General features: G+C 45.0%; 1 protein-coding gene across 6 annotated transcripts in view; it reads left to right on the top strand.

Annotated features, from left to right (window-relative positions):
• Window positions 1-21813, top strand: part of ESYT2 (extended synaptotagmin 2) — a 78713-nt gene that overhangs the window by 15022 nt on the left and 41878 nt on the right. For all 6 annotated transcript variants that reach the window (XM_070369005.1, XM_070369006.1, XM_070369003.1 and 3 more), the window contains exons 2-4: window positions 16197-16238; window positions 17466-17600; window positions 19870-19946. In XM_070369005.1, coding sequence (XP_070225106.1) covers window positions 16197-16238; window positions 17466-17600; window positions 19870-19946 — 254 coding nt within the window. The remainder of the gene's footprint in view (window positions 1-16196; window positions 16239-17465; window positions 17601-19869; window positions 19947-21813) is intronic.

Genomic DNA, 21813 nt, shown 5'->3' with positions numbered 1-21813 from the left:
AGTTGAAAAGCATCAATTCTTCGCCCTCAGCTTTCTTCACAGTCCAACTCTCACAACCATACATGACCACTGGAAAAACCATAGCCTTGACTAGATGGACCTTTATTGGCAAAGTAATGTCTCTGCTTTTTAATATGCTGTCTAGGTTGGTCATAACTTTCCTTCCAAGGCATTTTTTGTCTCTATAATTGTGACAGGACCTTCTTCCATTTCCACGTTTTTGTGTGGGATCATTTTCTTTCTACCTGAAAAGGTCACATTAATACTTACTTTAATGCAAGTTGGACAGCAACAGGTTTTCTCTACTTGGTTTACAGAAAAGTCAAGCAGATACAGTTCCCATATCCCCCCTGCAGGCAGTTTCTTGAGTTGGCATCTTGTATTAGTGTGCTACATTTGTTGCAGTTATTGAAACAGTGTGATACATGATTAAGTAAAGTCCCTGGGTTTACATGAGGAGGCTCTAGCTAGTCTTCCTTCCTCCCCATCCCTGACCTTCTTGGTGGCCACTTACCTTTTTACCGTTTCCAGTACCTCAGGGAGTTGGAATCATACAGTGTAGTGTTTTCAGGTTGGCTTCTGTCTCTCTTCGCAACATATGTTTTAAGATTTATTCTTATTTTTTCCTGGCATGATAGTTCATTTCTTTTATTCTTACTGCAGAAGGTTTCAAGTAACATAAAATTATTCAGGGTCATTTAGTACCTTCATAGTGTTGTGCAGCCATCACCTCTATCTGGTCCCCCAAGTTTTCATCACCCAAAAGAAAGCCTGTACTAGCAATCATGATGCATTTCACCCTCCCCGTGGTTGTGCCATCACATATGTTTCTGTCTTTCTAATTTTACCTTTTCTTAATGTTTCATATAGATGGAATCATACAATATGTGAACTTTTGTGTCTTTCACTTAGCGTAACATTTTTAAGATCTTGCTGCTGCTGCTGCTCAGTTGCTTCAGTCGTCTCCGACTCTGTGCGACCCCATAGACGGCAGCGCACGAGGCTCCCCCGTCCCTGGGATTCTCCAGGCAAGAACACTGGGGTGGGTTGCCATTGCCTTCTCCAATGCATGAAAGTGAAAAGTGAAAGGGAAGTCGCTGAGTCTTGTCCGACTCTTGGCGATCCCGTGGACTGCGGCCCACCAGGCTCCTCCGTCCATGGGATTTTCCAGGCAAGAGTACTGGAGTGGGGTGCCATTGCCTTCTCCGTTTTAAGATCTTACCCTATAGCATACCTCTTATTTTATGGCTGAATAACGTTCCGTTTTACAGGTATGCTCCGCTTTGTTTATCCTTTCATCCTTTGAAGAACTTTTTGGGTTGTTTCTGTCTTTTGGCTATTAAGAGTTGTGTTCTGAACATTGATGTTCACATTTTTGTTTGAATACTTGTGTTCAGTTTTGGAGGGTATATACCTAGAAGTGAAATTGATGGGTTTAACTTTTGGAGGAGCTGCTAAACTGCTTTCCATAATGGTGGGAATACTTTATAGACTCACCAGCAATGCAAAAAGGTTCTAATTCCTGCACCTGCCTGCAAACACATATTATTTTCTGTTTTTTGATTGCAAGTCATCATAGAGTGTGTGAACTGGGATGTCACTGTGGATAATTCTGCATTCTCCAGTGACTAATGTCACCTTCCCACATGCACTTCCTCCCAGCTTCACAGGGTGAGATTGTCTCGTAGCGTGAAACGACCGTGGTGGGACAGTGTACCCTGGCAGTCGGCAGTCCTGGGAACTGGCTGTGAACCCGTGCTGGCTCTGCCACTGCCCCAAGCCATCTTTGTTCCCCTCCTCCGGAGATCTGCACCCCAACCGCTAAAGGCAGAGGGAACAGACGCCTTAGCCCAGCAGGTTTGAGTTGGCCTGAGGGCGGGTTGGTAGGGAGGAGTGCTCTCTGATCTGGACCCAACTGTGCTCCGGGTTCCCTACAGTGGAGGCTGTACCGGAGCCCGTAACAGAAGAGGACCTGCCCTGTTGACCGGGTCCCTTCCAGCCTCTCTCAGAGTCCAGGCTGTGCTTTCTCAGTGCAGGACACCTGCCAAAAGCTCTAGTTTGCTTTTTATAGACTAGCTTCTTGCCCTCGGTAGTTCAGGAATTTGGCAGATGCCTGAAGGGAAGCTTAGTTGGCCTCTCCTCCCAACCCCAACACCCTCCCCACCCAGGGTCTGGGCGCTCAGAGTGTCGCTCAGCTGACCTGAACTCCAGTTCCTGTCTCCCTGGTCTGGTGAGGTTTCTGTCAGCTCATCTGGCTTCTCAGCTGCATTCCTCCGGGTTTCTCAACCTCTGGTACCACAGCGCTGGGGGAGAGGCACCGCAGAGTGCCTCCTCACTGCCCTGCGCGCCTTCTGCCCTGTGTCCTCGTCCTTCACGCCTTGAGTGCCCTGTGACCTCAGGTAGGCGTGCACTTGGGTCTCTTCTGGGTTTCTCATGTTCTCAGCAGATGGGCTGCTGCAAGGTGCTCTGATCATCATATCTGGAAGCCAGTGTTATTTTTAGGGAAAAAATAGATTTGAACTCTAGTATATTTCCATGTGAAAGTTGGAAGAACCGATAGTTTCTGTTGGGAGATAGGTTTAGAAGACAGAGGGCGGAGGTTGAGTTTTAGGTGTGTAATTTGTTTCAAAATATTTCTCTGGGTAAATATTTTAAATTTAGGTGGGTTTCATGGTTTGGGGGGTTTGTTGTAATTGTTGTTTTCAGGAAAATACTGCCCAAGGTGTGAGGTAAATTTTAAGCAGTGAGGCTTGACGTAAACAGCTGTAGAAAAACTCCAGTCAGGGCTTCACTTATTTTACCTGTGAAACGCCACCCAGCAGGTCTGGTAAACTCTTGGAAATACCTGTTTAGCTTGACCACTTAGTCGACTCATATCTTTATGAGTGGTGAGCACTGTTTCTTGCATTTTATGCTTTGTAGCTTCAGGACGAAGACAGCCTGAAAACACTGGGAGTGTTACAAATAGCAGAGAAAAGAGTTTTGAAAAATGGATTTTAGAACTTTTCACTAGAGTCCCTCCTGTGTAAGGAGGGGCCGGGAACCTGGCCCCTGGAACAGTTTGGCCCGGCACTGTCTCAGGGACCTCAGGACCCGGCCTGGTGCCAGAGTTGCATTGGAGGCCAGCCTCGGCGTGCCCGCCTGTGCTCCGTGGCTTCTGGCTAGCACCCGCTTTCTGGTACTCGGATTCTTCGCCTGCCGAGTAGGGAGGAAGCACAGTGGTTCACCTGTCAGGTTCCTGCACAGCCTTAGAGACAAAACAGGAAACGAGCCAGGAGTCGGGCCTTCAGGGAGGGGCAGCGGTGAGCAGGGCAGTGCAGACAAGGGGAGAGGCTGCTTTCAGGTGGGCAGCGGGCATTAGCGTGCTGAGGAGGAAGCTAGAGGGGGTGAGGGAAGGAGCAGCTGGCTGTCAGGAAGGACAAGCGTTTGTTGTTGTATACACTGTGGATCGTATGACAACGCAGTTTATTCTCATAGTTTTATGGCCTCAGGAAGTACTTTGGTTCTGGTGTATAAACAGCTTTTAACTTCAGGAATCATCTGGGGGCCCCAGTGGTGTGACTGCTCTTCCTTCACCAGTGAGTGGACCAGGGTCCTTTAAGGCTGAAACATCACCAGTGTGTCCTCACTTGCTGGCTAATCCACTGACAGCTCTGAGTCAAGCTACTGGTTTGCCTTGGGACTCTGCAGTCACTTATTTGGTGGTGGTGTTATTTGGGGAAATATTGATCCACATGAGGACACAATACTACATGATCCATGGTCAGTTGGAACTGAGGATTCGGAGGACTGACTGTAAATTATATGCAGATTTTTGGCTGGGCAGAGGGTCAGCTCCTCTAACCCCTAAACTGTTCAGGAGTCAGCTATATATGGTTCAGATTTTTGTTACATTCACAAGATTGTGTCAGTTCAGTTCAGTCACTCAGTCCTGTCCAACTCTTTGCGACCCCATGAATTGCAGCACACCAGGCCTCCCTGTCCATCACCAACTCCCAGACTTCACTCAAACTCACGTCCATCAAATCGGTGATGCCATCCAGCCATCTCATCCTCTGTCATCCCCTTTTCCTCTTGCCCCCAATCCCTCCCAGCATCAGAGTCTTTTCCAATGAGTCAACTCTTTGCATGAGGTGGCCAAAGTACTGGAGTTTCAACTTAAGCGTCATTCCTTCCAAAGAACACCCAGGACTGATCTCCTTTAGAATGGACTGGTTGGATCTCCTTGCAGTCCAAGGGACCCTCAAGAGTCTTCTCCAACAGCGCAGTTCAAAGCATCAGTTCTTTGGCACTCAGCTTTCTTCACAGTCCACCTCTCACATCCATACATGACCACTGGAAAAACCATAGCCTTGACTAGACGGACCTTTATTGGCAAAGTAATGTCTCTGCTTTTTAATATGCTGTCTAGGTTGGTCATCAGAGAAGGCGATGGCACCCGACTCCAGTACTCTTGGCTAGAAAATCCCATGGACGGAGGAGCCTGGTAGGCTACAGTCCATGGGGTCACTAAGGGTCGGACGCGACTGAAGTGACTTCACTTTCACTTTTCACTTTCATGCATTGGAGAAGGAAATGGCAGCCCACTCCAGTGTTCTTGCCTGGAGAATCCCAGGGACAGGGGAGCCTGGTTGGCTGCCGTCTATGGGGTTGCACAGAGTCGGACACGACTGAAGTGACTTAGCAGCAGCAGCAGCAGCAGGTTGGTCATAACTTTCCTTCCAAGGAGTAAGTGTCTTTTAATTCCATGGCTGCAGTCACCATCTACAGTGATTTTGGAGCCCCCCAAAATAAAGTCTGACACTGTTTCCACTGTATCCCCATCTATTTTCTATGAAGTGATGGGACCAGATGCCATGATCTTCGTTTTCTGAATGTTGAGCTTTAAGCCAACTTTTTCACTCCTTTTTCACTTTCATCAAGAGGCTTTTTAGTTCCTCTTCACTTTCTTCCATAAGGGTGGTGTCATCTGCATATGTGAGGTTATTGACATTTCTCCCGGCAATCTTGATTCCAGCTTGTGCTCCTTCCAGCCCAATGTTTCTCATGATGTACAGTGCGTATAAGTTAAATAAGTAGGGTGACAGTATACAGCTTTGATGTTCTCCTTTTCATTGTGTAACCATCATCAAAATCTAATTTTAGAATGTTTTTGTCCATAAGCACTGGCACTCACTCTCCACTCCCTCCGCCTTCCTTATGCCAGCCTCAGGCAACTGCTAGTCTCCCTTCTGTATCAAGGCTTCCCTTTTCTGGGTGTCCATGCCTGTGGAATCAGACACTGTGCAGTCCTTGTGGCTTGGACAACCCATGTGATAGATGATAGAGGTCTGTAGATAGGTGATAGAAAATGAGAGAGGTGATGTGATTGATAGATACAATGGTGATGGGTTGATAGATAAACGGCGATAAACAGAGATACCCGTCCATTCCCTCTTGTGGTGATGTACTCTAGTTGTATAATATATAACCACTGGGGAAGTCTGGGTGAAGTGCACACAGGGGCTTTCTGTTGTAATATTGCTCTTTTGCAATATCTGTAATTATTTCAAAAGAAAAAAAATGAGAGTGATCTTATGATCTAGTTACTGGTTTCTATATAATTTGCATTTATGGTGAATAAACTAGTGGGTTTTTCTAGGAAAAATTGGACAGAGTTTGGGATTTGATCAAGAGATTATGAAAATTTTTGTAGTTTTTTTCCCCCTGAGATTCTTGTATGGAAAACAAAGCATGATAAGGTAAGCTATGGTATTTCTCCCTGGGTTATCACTGTAACACCAAAACTGAAGGGTTTCTTTTTAATTTTTGTTTTTAGTTATTTCTGTATTCCGTGATCACAGTTAATTACAGACAAGCACTGAGGGATGTGCTGGAACGTTGGTCTCAAACATCCAGTAAAGATAAATGATTATATTCAGGGAAAAGTCTCAGTGCTTTCAGGTGCTGGAGTCTCTGTTGTTTCTCTATTGCATACAAATAGAGGAATGAAAGGAGAAAACAATAAGGTTTTAGGTTCATAAATTTCTCTGACTTCATTCTCATAACTTTTGAGATATTTGTGTCAGTGTGAGAGAATGAAATTAAGCTTTTAGAAATACCATATATTTCTTTACTGTAAATCAAAAGATTTATTCATGGCTTTTCTGAATTTGCATTTGAAAAAACAAAACCAAAACAAACACCCCTCCCCACAAAAAAACTCCCATACATTTTTCCAGTATAATTTCTCAGAGCTCTAAGATTTTGCTGCACTTATTACAATGGTAGTTTTCCCCCAGGATAATTGTGTAGATATCTACAGAAGTGAAATACTGCCGGAAGTCACTCTGTGTTAATGTTTAATTACATACAGAGTTGCTTTTTCTCCTTAGAAGAGTATTTAAAATTTTAATAAATATTGCATGGTACTAAGCTTATTTCTTGAAAATGAAAAATTTATAGTAAAATTTCAAACATAAGGTGACTTCTGATTCCGTGTAGATGTTTGGTATACCTGTCCGTTCTGTAATCTGTAAATTTAACCCCAGCATCACAACATCATAGTCTCATAGGTTCTTTCTTCCCTTCCTCCTTCCCTCCCTTCTTTCCCTTTTCCTTTCCTTTTCATTTTTATAACAGAACAAAGCTGGGTTGATTCCACTTAGTACAAAGAATGTGTCCAGTTAATTCAGCGCAATAATTACCTCTCTATCTTCTTGTCCATTCCAATCAAGATGTAAGCTTGTAAATTTGAATGGTAGCTTTCGATTTGAATTTAAAATAAAAAACAACCATATTGTCTTATGTGTTTAGCAAAGAAGATGAGAAGACATGTTTCCTGTTGTTGGACTCATTTTAATTTGTGAGATATGTCTCATGCCAAAACTTCAACTTTAAACCAAGCTTGTCAAGCAATTTCCTTGTGTAAGTTTTTTTTTTCTTTTTAGCATTTACGGAAAGAATATGTCAATGACTTTAGAATTTTATTAAAATATGCTTCAAGTCTTTGAAAAATATCACAGACATGCATCTATATGTAAGGCATTAAACCTCTTGGCATTAGTATTTTGATGAAGGGGGATGTCTGATTGTTCTCCTGGGTGGAAGTCATGATGCATCCCTGTTGGTTTTTTTTTTTTTTGCTTTTGCTTGTTTTCTTGTATCCCTGTTTTGACCCAGCCATTGATTCTGAGTCCTGGCTTAAATCCCCTTAATCATTCTATGCATGCACTGAAATTTAAGCCCCCTTCAAAATTAAATGGATAGATAAATAGTGTGTCTAACACAGCGATGTATGAGATTATAGGAGCCTCACAGTGACATTCTCTTTAGTGAATTAGAAGTAAGTTTGTTTTCACATAATTTGGACAGCTTTCTTAATTATAGAAATCATGCTGGGATAGACCTAGCTTTGTTTTTCTTTTGGCCATGCCATGTGGCACACGAGATTTTAGTTACCTGACAGGGATTGAACCCATGGCCCCTGCAGCGGAAGCACAGAGTCCTAACCACTGGACCACTGAGAAATTCCCCAAGCCAAGCTTTTTAATTTTTATTTTACTGTTTCCTGATCTGCAAAAATAGGTAGTGGAAAGTAATCAAAGTCTACATAAAGCTGATCAAACCAACCAAGAAAATAGTAATTGTGGAGGTTGAAAAATATTAATTGCTGTATTTACTGTGTGACTGTGGATTGATTGCCTACTTTTTTGTGCACTAGACATAGATGAACCAAGTTATTTTTTTACCCTCCAAAGGAGTAATTTGGCCCTGCTGCTACCATTTGACAGAGATTCTGAGAGACATTCCTCCCCCACGTTTTTAGCCTTGAATACTTTATTCTTTATAGAAGTAGCTATTAGGAGAAAGTGTCCCGGTATTTAGAAAAAAATATCATTAAGATTTCTTGGCCCTATTTTTCCAATTTCCATGCACGCTGAATCTCTGGAGAAGATGGGAGGCAGCAGATTGAAACTGGGAATTGTGAGGCTTTAAAGACAGAGATGGTTTAATAACCCATGTGCGAAATGGATAAAGAAGTTTTAATATAAAAAAATTAGAGGCCATACATTTAGCTGATGCCACTTTGCGTTTGAGTCATTTTCTCCTAACATGCTCCCCAGCCAGTCTTGAGGATGCTCAGAGTCCCCCTCTGCGGTACTGGAAAGAGCTGGCATGGGCCTGCAAGATGCTGGTGCCGTTTAAACTTTGTTTAGACCCTCTTATTTGAAAGTTCTCTCCAGTGTCAGTATTTGTTAGTGTCTCTGATACTTTTTTCCCATCATAATTACATAGCATAAAGAGATTTTGAGGGACTTTCCTCCAGGCCACATACAGATGCTCCCAGGGCCCCAGTTCATCGCAGCAGGCCAGTCACACGTGGTTTTCTGAAAGCACTGGTATAGAGACCTGTAGGTATCTGATTGACCCAGGGTCCACAGAGGGAGAACGGTTTCTGGCCTTCTCTTGGACTGGTGTCCATCTTTCTCCATCATTGACAGCATCTCCCAGATCCTGGCTTCTCCAGGCAGTCCTGGCTTGATTGGCCAGTTTACTGTTTGAAGTTTAATGACATTTCATTTCTAAATTGCTCATTTTATCCATTATCTTTTGTATTTTACTTAAAGATGTTAAATCAGTAATGCTTCCAGTGTAGTAGATAGGCCGTCTTTACTTGGATTTCCCAGACCTTGACTAATTCTTTTAGATGTTTAAATAAAGGAGTGAGTTACTTTCCACCGCAGTTTCAGTGCTAATGGTGCTCGCAGGTTTCAGCGGGGTTCTCTGCAGCCCCAGGAGGCGCCCGCTGCACTGTGTGTGGTTGTCTTGGGCTGAACAGAGATGTCTGCACGAGTGCTGACCATCAGCAGGGTCTCCCAGAAGAGAGTCCTCTGTTTAGCTTCAGTTCCAAACATTACTTCATGTTCAGAAGTGGGGGAAATAGGATTTAAGTAGAAGATGTCAGCTGTGTGTAAATTGGTTCCATCCTTTATGCTTCAGGGAGGACTTACAGTCATGGGGTCTGGGCCTCTTCCCTCTAACTCACTTGTTCCCTTGGGACTTTGAACAGATTATCCCTGGAGAGACTGTGTTTCCATATCTGTTAGGTGGTGCATGGACTGCTGACAAGGTTGTTGTGAAGATTAAAAAAAGGCACTGTTTGCAGGGTTCTGGCATACAGTCAGCGTTGTGTCTTGGGTTTATTTTTCCTAAGCAAGCAGCTTTGATAATATCAACATCATATTAGAATCGAAAATATGCCTTTGTTCTTTTTGAAGAAAAGATTAAAGAGATTTCTTAGTTTCAACTCTTAAGTAAAGTCAAAATTTCGGTGCTCCTACAATGGTTATTTCTAGTTTGTAAAGATACTATGAATAATAAATATGAAAACATGTTTCATAATTAGACGTATAGAGATTTGAGTGGATTTTCTTCTTCTTCTTTGGATTTTTGAAAATGATTTACAACCAAATGACATGTGTTCATTATTCCTCTATGCTTTGGGGACACATTTTCTATTTTCCCTGTACATCTTTACCTCTCTCTCTGAGGTTTTTGCTACTTTAAATTGTTTTGTGGAACATAAACAAATGTCTGTGAGTATGTGTTAGTGAGAAGCAGTAAACAGAATTAAAATGTGGTAACAGGTTTATTTTATTCCATTTTGAAATATTCTTTTTCTTTGGCACTTTGAAACAATCTCTTATAAATTAAAAACCACAGAATTGTTGAATGTCTTGGGATTCTCTACTAAGAGATGGCTTGATTTTCAAATTCTTCTTATATAAACTTTAGTGATGTAAGCCCGTTCTCTTCCCTTGAAAGCTTACTTGCGCAGATGGTTTCTCTGCCCTCTCCTCTGGTAGTTACAGGATAGAGTTCCTCAAATATTAATCTTATGTAATTTTTCTTCTGAAAACCCTCAGGTTGACCCGTTGCCAGTAGAACAAAATCCGTGCTCCTCTATGTGTGGCACAGAAGGCACATCGGGCTGGTCCTGACCTGATTTTCCAGCTTCAGCACCTACCATTCTTCCGTTGTCTTGGTCCAGCCAGAGTAAATTACATGCTCCATTTTTTTGCTTAGAATGTACTGTTTCTTTGCATGGCAGACCCCAGCTAATCTCATCAAACCCATGTCACATGCTATCTTCCTAAATCTCTCATGGACTCTTAGAGGCAGCATCAGGCCCTCCCCAGCCTGTACTGTCCTTCCCTCCTAGGCTGGTGGCCACACCTGTCCTTGCCAGTGTGAGCCTCCCAAGGACATGACCACACCCAGTTCTGCATTATGTCCCTGGCCCTGGGCACAGCGCCAGACCCAACTAACTGAAAAGTGACTTCTTCAACCTGTTTTTCTAAAAGAACAGTCTGTACATTTGCGGTAGATTAAGGAATAGCACAGTGATGAAAATGCAGTAACAGAGTCAGAATTTACACCAGGTGAACTGTACTCTTTCCTGGTGCATGGTGGTGAGTAGCTGCTGCTAAGTCGCTTCAGTCATGTCTGACTCTGTGCGACCCCATAGATGGCAGCCCACGAGGCTCCCGTCCCTGGGATTCTCCAGGCAAGAACATTGGAGTGGGTTGCCATTGGTGGTGAGTAGAGAAGTTCTCTTATTAGGTGTAGGTGACTCAAGGGACTGGTGTGTTTTGCCTGAGGTGTGTGACAGGATACATAGGAGTTGATGGTTTGTTAGCAGGAATGGCTTGAGGAATATCAGTGAACTTGAAGAAATCACGTTATGTTAGAGAAAGCAGATATTATATTTTTGAATAGTTTTGCAGGAGTTATTGTATTTGGTCATTAAGATGTTTGTTTCAACGTAGTTATATTTTAGCTTTAAAACTTGAGGATTCAGAAAAAAAATTTTTTTCAAATCAGATTTAGAGTAGGTTACTTGTATTATAAGAAAATCTTGTTTCCAAGTATTCTTGCTGATATAATCAATATGTTCAAAATCAATTTTGTGAAAACTCTTGTTACACAGTTTGAGTTACTTATTATATAAAACACTACTTCCTGTGTTAGAAAATTCTTGGTTTTAATCTTAAGTTAGACTAATAACTGGAAAAGTAGTTTATGCTTCTTACACATAGTTCAAATGTATAGAAATAGAGGAAAAAGTAAAATCCTCACTCCGGTCCTTGTTACACTAGTTTGATGTGTGTTTTTGCAGTTTTTCTGTACACTCATAAGCATGTATAACGTATATAAAAGTATGTTTATATGTACACAGAGAAATATACCAGTGTTTTTAAGAATATGTGACCTCTATTTAGTACATTTTCATTAATTGGAAAGTTTGGCAGTACTTTATTACCAAACATAGTAATTTCTTGAAATGCTTTCACTGAAAGTAGAAGTTCATTGAATGATATTTGCACAGGTGAATTTGGTCTGCTGTACTGACTTGCTCCTTGGAAGAAAAACTGTGACAAACCTAGTTCAGTTCAGTTCAGTCGCTCAGTCGTGTCCGACTCTTTGAGACCCCATGAATTGCAGCACACAGGCCTCCCTGTCCATCACCAACTCCCAGAGTTCACCCAGACTCACGTCCATCGAGTCGGTGATGCCATCCAGCCAGCTCATCCTTTGTCGTCCCCTTCTCCTCCTGCCCCCAATCTCTCCCAGCATCAGAGTCTTTTCCAGTGAGTCAACTCTTCGCATGAGGTGGCCAAAGTACTGGAGTTTCAGTTTTAGCATCATTCCTTCCAAAGAAATCCCAGGGCTGATCTCCTTCAGAATGGACTGTTTGGATCTCCTTGCAGTCCAAGGGACTCTTCAAGAGTCTTCTCCAGCACCACAGTTCAAAAGCATCAGTTCTTCGGCACTCAGCCTTCTTCACAGTCCAACTCTCACATCCATACATGACCACAGGAAAAACCATAGCCTTGACTAGACGGACCTTTGTTGGCAAAGTAATGTCTCTGCTTTTGAATATGCTATCTAGGTTGGTCATAACTTTCCTTCCAAGGAGTAAGCGTCTTTTAATTTCATGGCTGCAGTCACCATCTGCAGTGATTTTGGAGCCCCCCAAAATAAAGTATGACACTGTTTCCACTGTTTCCCTATCTATTTCCCACGAAGTGATGGGACTGGATGCCATGTGTATTAAAAAGCAGAGACATTTCTTTACTGACAAAGGTCCGTCTAGTCAAAGCTATGCTTTTTCCAGTAGTCATGTATGGATGTGAGAGTTGGACTATAAAGAAAGCTGAGTGCCGAAGAATTGATGGTTTTGAACTGTGGTGTTGGAGAAGACTTGAGAGTCTCTTGGACATCAAGGAGATCCAACCAGTCCATCCTAAAGGAGATCAATCCTGGGTGTTCATTGGAAGGACTGATGTTGAAGCTGAAACTCCAGTACTTTGGCCACCTGATGCGAAGAGCTGCTGAATGGAAAAGACCCTGATGCTAGGAAAGATTGAAGGCAGGAGGAGAAGGGGACAACAGAGGATGAGATGGTTGGATGGCATCACCAACTTGATAGACATGAGTTTGAGCAGGCTCCGGGAGTTGGTGATGGACAGGGAGGTGGTTCATGGGGTTGCAAAGAGTTGGACATGAATGAGCGACTGAACTGAACTGACTGGAAGACAGAGGGACCGACAAGGGCCCAGTTGGTAAATTAAGTCCCTCGTTTGGTCGGTGAAGGAGTTCTCTGACGCTGGGAAAGTAGAAAGGAGCCATGTAAGTGTCTTGAGGATTTGAAGAGTTGGACGGGGAGGCGGGAGCTGAGGATGTGCCCTGCCCCTGCTGGTGAACCTCAAGGCCTGTCTGTGCGGTGACTGTGGGACAGCTGTTCCCACAGGGAACAGGGCCGGGTGGGCGTGGACGGGGGAGCTCACTTCCACCTTGGGCCCTTCTCCTGTTCTCGTCTCTCCTCTCTTGTCCCCTTCCTTGGGAACCGTGTTTTTAAGTTTTTAAGTTAATTTTTATTTTAAAACTTTATTATATACACCTTCTCCCTCCACCCCACTCCCCTGAATGAATGGTAGCCAGTTGTAGCTGCTTTTCTCTGTATTTTCACTGAAAACAAATCTTGGGAGTTACTCCACAGAAGTATTCCAGCAGCTCTGGCAGCCCCCGCCCTGGACCACTCCTCGCTCCTGTAGCTGTGCAGCCCTCACGTGTGGGCACGTCTGTCCCACCCTGCCGCTCAGGGCAGTGGTGGCCGCTCCCGGCATGCCGCACATGCATCGTTCTCCTAGGCCAGATTCTGAGAAATGGGATTGCTGGTTCACAGGGTGGATGGATGCACATGGAATTTTGTCATTACTACTTCATCATTATTTCGTGTTCTTGGACACTAGCTCTTTGCCGTGGCAAGTGTGAATGTTAAGTAAAACCAGTCTTAAATTGCTCTGTTGTGAGTCTTGGGTGGAATACTAGGTCTGCTAATAGTGTTTTATTGTGAAGTGCTGTCTGGTTTTCTGAACTTCGCCATCAGCTGTTTCAGGATTTGTACAACCTCTGGAGCGTAGATTCTTGTTGTTCAGTTACTCAGTCATGTCTGACTCTGCGACCCCATGGACTGCAGCATGCCAGGCTTTCCTGTCCTTCACCATCTCCTGGAGCTTGCTCAAACTCATGTCCATGGAGTCAGTAATGCCATCCAACCATCGCATCTTTTCCAGCCTCTTCTCCCGCCTTCAGTCTTTCCCAGTGTCAAGGTCTTTTCCAATGAGTCAGCTCTTTGCATCAGGTGGCCACAATATTGAAGCTTCAGCTTCAGCATCAGTCCTTCCAATGAACACCCAGGACTGATCTCCTTTAGGATGGACTGGTTGGATCTCCTTGCAGTCCGAGGGACTCTTCAAGAGTCTTTTCCAACACCACAGTTTGAAAGCATCAGTTCTTCAGCGTTCAGCCTTTATGGTCCACCTCTAGATAAATCACCGTTAAACACACATTTTCTACTTCTGGCTACCACTCAGGATCTCGTACATTTTAAGACATGAAATCAGACTTGCAGGTTCTGCTCTTTAAGGGGGTGTGTTCTCGTGAGGGTTCAGCGTGCTCTACGAATGGTGATCTCCATGCACTTGCCACTTCCCTTCGTAGCAGAGTGGCCAAGAGCACAGGCAGACAATCTGGTTTTTCATCCTCATTCTGTCACTAGTAGCTGTCCTGTAAATTTGGGATAGTAATAGTCCCAATTTGTAGATTTGTTGTAAGAATTAACTCAGGGAATGTGTCTGACTAACTTAGCGCAGCACCTGCTACATACATAGCAGTTTATACTCAGTAAACGGTAGTTCAGTCCGGTGCTCAGTAGCTCAGCCATGTCCATCTCTTTGTGACCCCGTAGACTGTAGCCCACAAGGCTTCTATGTCCGTGGGATTCTCCAGGCAACAATCCTGGACTGGGTTGCCATGCCCTCCTCCAGGGGACCTTCCCGACCCGGGATCGAACCCCCAACTCTTGCATCACCTGCACTGGCAGGCAGATTCTTTACCACTAGCACCACCTGGGGAACCCAAATGGTAGTTACTCATATAATTTTATACAAAAATGGTTGGATGGCATCACTGACTCCATGGACATGAGTTTGAGCAAACCCTGGGAGATGGTGAAGGACAGGGAAGCCTGGATTTCTGCCACAGCCTGTGGGGTCACAAAGAGTTGGACACGACTGAGCGACTAAACAACAACACACAAAAATAGTTTATAGTTTAGTCGTATTGTTCACCTTGACCTCCAGAAACCTAGTTCAGGGGAGATTTATGATATGTCTATCGGCCAGCCCTCAGCGTCTGCCTTTCCTCACTTTCTGCTCCTCCAAATCGTTCACCTGAAAGACCTTGAAGAGACCTTGCCCTCATCGCCCCCCAACCCCCGACCCCTCATGCCAGATCTAAATCTCTTGCAACCTAGTCTGGCTGGTCTGGAGAGCCCTCAGCTTTCTCCAGCCCCGCAGCCTCCTGCCTCTGGGGGAAGTGCAGTCCTTTCTGTGCTCCGGTTCCCCTCAGGTAGAAATGGCTCCTCTGCAGCGACGTGACCTCCAGACAGGAGCAGCATCGCCAGCATCCTTTCCTAAATCTCTGCTTCTTAAGCATCATCTTTCTCAACTCTTGAGCCTTTTCCTTAATTCTGGAAGGTTGCCATCTATTTGGTTTTGTTCCAGAATGGGTTCAAGCTAAAACTTAATTTAGAAAAATTTGTTGCAGGCATACCAGCCCACCCCTGGGATTCATGAAGATTAAGGGCTTCCCATCCTGCGGCATGAAGGGGCAAGTCTTAGGCATGTGGGCTCGAGGAAGGTGGATCTGTGCGGCCGTGACAGACGTGGAGACAGTGGTCTCACCAGCCAGGACCTGGCTGTCCTGGTTTGTGCTCGGGGACCAAGGCTCAGAGGTGGAATTGGTCCTCAAGGAAGCATCTTCTTGGGCACGTACCCTAGAATAATGTTTGCTGAGCAGCTGCTCTCAGCCGGAGGCTGGGATGGGGCTTGGCTCGTACTGGCTGCAGCGTGTATGTTACTGAGAGGAGTCGGTGTGGCCACGTTGGGCCCTGCCCTCCCCCTCCACCCCCAGTCCCCAGGACAAAACTGCCGCACTCCAGTCTGTACTCCAGGCTGTCGTTGGGCCCCAGAGCAATTTTCAGAATGTTCGTGTGGCCATTGTGTTCTTTCTTGGAAGGGAATGGGAGCATTTCTTAGACAACTCCCTGCTCAAAACTGCTTTAGCCTTTTTTCTGCAGGGATTGTTTTAATGACAAAAAGAGCACTTTCTCAGCTATTTCTAAGTAGGGTTGTTTTTTTTTTTCCCTACCTCTCCACTTATTTTCTCCAGTATACAGGCCCCATCATGGAGAACTGTAATTATAATCCTCGTTTGGGAGACTCTGTGGAGAGGGGCCAATTAAGGAACATTGTGTGCCGTCTCCTTTGGGCCAAAAGGGGAAGAGAAAGGTGGGCTTCTGAGGCTCTGAGCCTGGAAGCCTACGGAGGGTGGGGGTGCTAAGGGATGAGCTCGAGGTTTCGGGCTCTGTGGGTGCTCTTCAGGCCAGCGGGGAGGTGGGCAGGGGTTTCAGAGTGTCCTCACAACATGAGGGCCTGGGCCACACGCTTCTGTGGAAGGTTTCCCAGCACGGGGTGAAAGAGCCGCAGACATAGAGTAGATATACAGTAAGAATACTAACTGGCCTGTGTGACATTTTACTTAGAGTTGTCAGGAGTTGCTAAGTCGTGTGTATGTTTTTCTCTTAGGTTCATTTTCCAGACACTGAGAGAGCAGAATGGCTAAATAAGGTAAGAGAAGAGTGCACGAAACACCAGATATCAGTGGGAATTAGAGGGTGAGATGCCACCTTTCCATATTTGGGGATTTGGATGTTGACAATATGTGAACTCATTTGGACTTAGCGGGTTGGCTTCTGCTCTCAAAATAACTGAGACGTTACTTTGCTTTTCTAAGCAGTGCAAACTGTGTCTTTGACATGGAAAGCTAATAATACTCTCATAGTTGGACATTTGGCCCTGTGTCTCCTCACTTTGATGATAGTCGTGAGTGAAAATTTTAGAACATTCTTATGAAGAGGGGGATAACTCCCAAGAAATCTAGCCTTTTTAAAAAGGTTATGTTTTTAAATCATTATACTTTGAAATACATCTCTTTTATCTCTGTATTTTATATATCCTTAGAATTGTAGTAAAAACTAATGTAGGTGATGATTACCCGTAACGTAATCACTGGAAGTTAGTCCGTCCTTAAAGAGAACTCATTAATGTTTGTTAAGAACAACACAGTTTTAGAAAGTTTTTAGCACTGAGTTGAAATTACAGGATTATCTGACTGTTTGTGCATACCAAGTTGCTTCAGTCATATCCAGCTCTTTGACCCCATTGATTATAACCCACCAGGCTCTTCTATCCACGGGATTCTCCAGGCAAGAATATTTGAGTGAGTCGCCATGCACTACTAAAGGGGATCTTCCCGACCCAAGGATCGAACCCTTGTCTCCTGTGGCTCCTGCATTGCAGGCAGATTGTTTACTGATGAGCCACTGGGGAAGCCCCTTTCTGACTTTTTAGTAATGATTAAATGTGCTGATATGCATAAACAAAATATTTAACTCAAATAACTAATTCCTGCAATATACAGGTTGGTTAATCAATAGTTTATTGTTATAATACATTTTTAAATTTTAGATGCTGTTTTTGCATAACAAAAAAGGACGCCCCCTGCTTTTGCCTTTCAAAAATTCTGGTAAACTGTACGAGCGTGATTTTTCATGATGATTTAGATACTGTACTATTTGTTTGACTGAGTGAAAGTCACTCAGTCATGTCCAAGTCTTTGTGACCCCACAGACTATACAGTCCATGGAATTCTCCAGGCCAGAATACTGGAGTGGGTAGCCTTTCCCTTCTGTAGGGGATCTTCCCAACCCAGGGATTGAACCCAGGTCTCCCTCATTGCAGGTGGGTTCTTTACCAGCTGAGCCATGTTTAACCTGAACTCCTTCTCTTTTCCAGACTGTAAAACACATGTGGCCTTTTATTTGCCAGTTTATAGAGAAGTTGTTTCGAGAAACCATAGAGCCGGCCGTGCGGGGCGCACACACCCACCTCAGCACCTTCAGCTTCACGAGGGTGGACCTGGGGCAGCAGGTTTGTCTCCTCTCGGGCTTTCTTACCTGTGCACCACTGGAGAGAAGGCTAAGCCACTTCACATTGCTTTCTAGAGCGAGCTGTTTTCTGGAAGGCTGGCTGTGTGCGCAGGCCCTCCCTGGGTCTCCTGTCTCGGGGTCTCTCCTCTGTCGGGACTCGCCTCCTTTGTGCGCGGGGCTGCCTCTGTCAGTCCAGGTCCACCTGCGGGCCCCTCAGCCGCACGTTCTCCCATCACAGTTACCTTTGTACTGTCCTGCAGGAGACGGGGTTTCTGTGGAAACTCACTAATGGTTGACACAAGCTGGAAGGAGCCCCCGCTCCCACCCCCATGTTTCAAAACAGCAACTCGGGGCTCCAGTGCTGGGCTCGCAGCACCGCTTTAGTGACACAGGGGAAGGGGAAGGTGGACCTTGTTCTTGGAGTCGAGTCATATACAGAGGATGGTCACTGATTCCAACACTGCTGGAAGCCTCGGGACCGCCATAACAGCAAGTTTCCTGTTTTATTTTGTTAAGTCAGTGTTCACAGTAACCAGCAACCGCTGAAGGTAGCATTTTTTCTATCGAGGCATAATTGACACATAATGTTTTATTAATTTCAAGGCAACATTGTTTTTATGCCTAATAAGAGTTCAGAGTTCAACAGTACTTTTTTTTAGTTTATTTTTTGGCCACACTGCGACCCTGCAGAATCCTAACTCGACAGCCAGGGGTCAGCAGCTGCAGAGCCCCACGAGCACCTTCCCCGTGCTGCGTCCTGTTGCGGATGCTCCAGGGGGCGGGGCAGAGGACCGTGACCCCAGCTGTGTCCCTGCCCCAGGCTCCCTCCCAGCCCACACTCCCAGGTGTCAGTCGCCTTTCCTTGTCGAGGTCCATCTTTGTGCAGAGACAGGCGTGTGTGTCCTGCCCAGCTGGGTCGTGCAGGCTGTTTGCCCTCCTGGCTGAGTCTGCAGCGTGCTGCCGTTTTGGACATGGTCCCTGTTCAGCTCATGGGGCCAGCGCAGGACTCCTGTGGGACACTGCCTCTCGTTTCCACTTCACCTCAGTCCCTTAAAGGGACCACGACAAGTGGGAATGCACAGTTAGAAACCGGAATGCCACATGAATATGAAATGGGGGTTGCAAGGTTTTCTGTGAAGGGCGGGTGGTGAATAGCGTGCGTTTTGATGGTTACAGACGGTTTCAGAGGCGTGTCCTCCTCCTGCCCTGCCCCCTTCTTTTCTTTTAAAATAACACTCAGGCTGTGTCTTACAGTCAGGCACACTCATGTTCATGCAGATTTGGAATTCTTGCTCCAACTGAGTTTGTCTCAGAAAGAATTACATTCATGTTTGTGTGTGTACTTTCAACTTAATGCTGACAAAAGGTAGGAATGTTGAGAGTAGTGCAGGTTTGGTCAGAGAGCTCAGTGTCACAGGGTGCTTGGACTTCTCGTAGGAATAGAGGACCCAGGCGTCTGATGCAGGGACCGGAGGGGGCACGGGAGCCTGAGCGGAGACCCTGCCACCTGGGGTGGTGGCAGCGTGGGCCTGGAGTCTGCTCCTGCGGCCGACTGGGCGATCAGACTTCAGGACACCCTCACTGTCAGAGTGAGCGTGGGCACCCGGTGGTTCTTCAGCTTGAGTTTTTCATGTCCAGCTGTCATGTTTCGAACTTTCTTAGAAGGGGGTCTCAAATCAGTAAATTGGGAAAAGATTCTGAAATGATGTTGAAATATAAAATTTATTATTGTCTGCCTTTTCTTTTTATAGTCATTTGATTCTCACCTTATTGCCTGTATTATCTGTTGAAAATATAGTTAATATTTTTGATTCACTCAAAAAGTTCCGTTTTTATAAAAATATTAAAAAATAGAAAGTTATGACATAAAGATAAAATGAGAAGAACTTCTGTTTTAGACAGGGTATTAAGGGTGGACTAGAGGGAATGGGTCAGAGTCCCCTGGAGGAGGCAAGGACTGAGGGTCCTGGGGCGGCAGTGAAGCCGGATCACGGCCCCGAGCGCCTGCTAAGCTAGGCAGCGCTCTATGGCCTGCTGGTCCCACATCCTGTGGGCCGCTCTCAGTCTGCAGGACCCTCCTGAGTGTCTTACAGATGAGGGTGCTCAGGGCCAGAGGCCCCCGGTGTCCTGGGGGTGAGACGACAGCATCATGAAGCAGAGTGTTCCCGCCCAGGCCTGGGACCCAGGCTCGTCTTCTCAGCTCTGCTGGGTCACAGAGTTTGGTGTTCTTTACCCTTCCTATGTTTTAAAGAAGCCAATTTTTGTTTCAGCCCCTCAGGATCAATGGTGTTAAGGTGTATACTGAGAATGTGGATAAAAGGCAGATTATTCTGGACCTTCAGATCAGGTAAGTTTGTGTGTCTGTCGTAGTTACTGGTGTGTGATGTGACTTAGCTGTGCCCATAAAGTAGAGAATAGAATGAGCACATATCTTACTGCTATTTGTTGGAATTGGACTAGCTTCTTGTTGAGGACCTAAACTTAGCTTTTCTGGTTTTAGTCCCTGATAGGAGAAGGCAATGGCAACCCATTCCAGTACTCTTGCCTGGAAAATCCCATGGACGGAGGAGCCTGGTAGGCTGCAGTCCATGGGGTCTCGAAGAGTCGGACACGACTGAGCGACTTCACTTTCACTTTTCACTTTCATACATTGGAGAAGGACATGGCAACCCACTCCATTGTTTTTGCCTGGAGAATCCCAGGGATGGGAGAGCCTGGTGGGCTGCCGTCTATGGGGTCGCACAGAGTCGGACACGATTGAAATGACTTAGCAGCAGCAGCTTAGATAACTGCCATTCGTAGAACATGTTAAAATAAAAGAAATTAAAGGCACTGCAAGAAAACTACAGGCCCATATCCCTTGTGAACATTGATGCCATAATCGTCAAGAAAATGCTCACAAACTGAATTCAGCAACATAGTGAAAGGATTATACACCATGAATAAGTGAGATTTATTTCCAGAATGTAAGGATGGTTCATCGTAAGTGATCAATGTAATACTCCACAGTATTAAGAGTGAAGGGGAAAACCACCTCATCATCTCAGTTGATGCAGAAAAAGCATTTGTTGAAATTCAACACTCTGATGATAAAAACACCTAGGGCACAGACAGAAACAGTGTCAGCTTGCTGGGCTTGTTTATTGCACTTGGAGCACTCGGCATGTGTCCCCAGCAAGCAGCATGCTCAGTGGTGAGAAATTGAGACGACTCCTCTGAGCTCAGGAGCTCGGCAAGGACCCCGTCACCACTGTTGTCCAGCACGGCACTGGAAGCTCTTCCAGAGCAACTAGGTGTGAAGAAAACAAAATGCAGACATTGTTGGAAAGGAAGCAGTAGTAAAGTAGAAGGATACAAAATCCGTGCAAAAAAATGTATAGTTGCATTCTATACATTAACAATAAACAAGTCCAGAAAGGAAGTTAAGAAAATTTCATTTACGGTAGAAACAAGAATAAAATACTTAGAAATTAACTGAAGCGGTGAAAGACTTGTACAATGAATACTACAAAACACTGATGTGAAAAATTAAAGACGACATGAATACATAGAGATACAGCTCATGTTTGTGGTTTGGAAGACTTAATATTGTTAAAAGCCAACACTCAAAGTAATCTATAGAATCAGTGCAATCAGATGTACGCATATAATCAAATATATAATAAAGGATTGAGATCCAGAATATATAAAGAACTGCTACAACTCAACAACAACAACAAAAAAACAATTAACGTGATTCAGAAAGGAGCAAGGGGCTGGAATGGACGTTTCTCCAAAGCAGATAGACTAGTGTTCACAGGCGCGTGAGAGGGTGCAGACGCCACTGCTAACACCCGAGAGGCGGCGCCTCACACCCATCAGACAGCAGCTGTCAACCCAGAGTGGTGGGTGAGAGTGTGCAGAGATGGGAGCCCCTGCACGTTGGTGGTGGGAATACAAAGGGCACGGTTGCTGTAGAAACAGTGGTGTCTCCTTAAAACAAGGAACAATGACTATATGACCCAGCACTTCCCCTTCTGGGTGCGTACCCAGAAGGGTGGAAAACAAAATCCCAGAGGGGTGATTGTATACTTCAGTTCATAGCAGCTTTGTTCACCACAGCTAAAACCTGGAAGCAACCCAGGTGTTCGCTGACTGTTGGATGGGTAAGAAGGCGTGTTGTGTGCATACAGGAGAGCATCGTTCAGGCTGTTCAGAGAAGGAGTGGCACAGTG

Source organism: Bos mutus, chromosome 4 (assembly GCF_027580195.1).
Source record: "Bos mutus isolate GX-2022 chromosome 4, NWIPB_WYAK_1.1, whole genome shotgun sequence".
NCBI classification, from domain to species: Eukaryota; Metazoa; Chordata; class Mammalia; order Artiodactyla; family Bovidae; genus Bos; species Bos mutus.
This window is presented reverse-complemented; position numbering and strand designations above follow the sequence as displayed.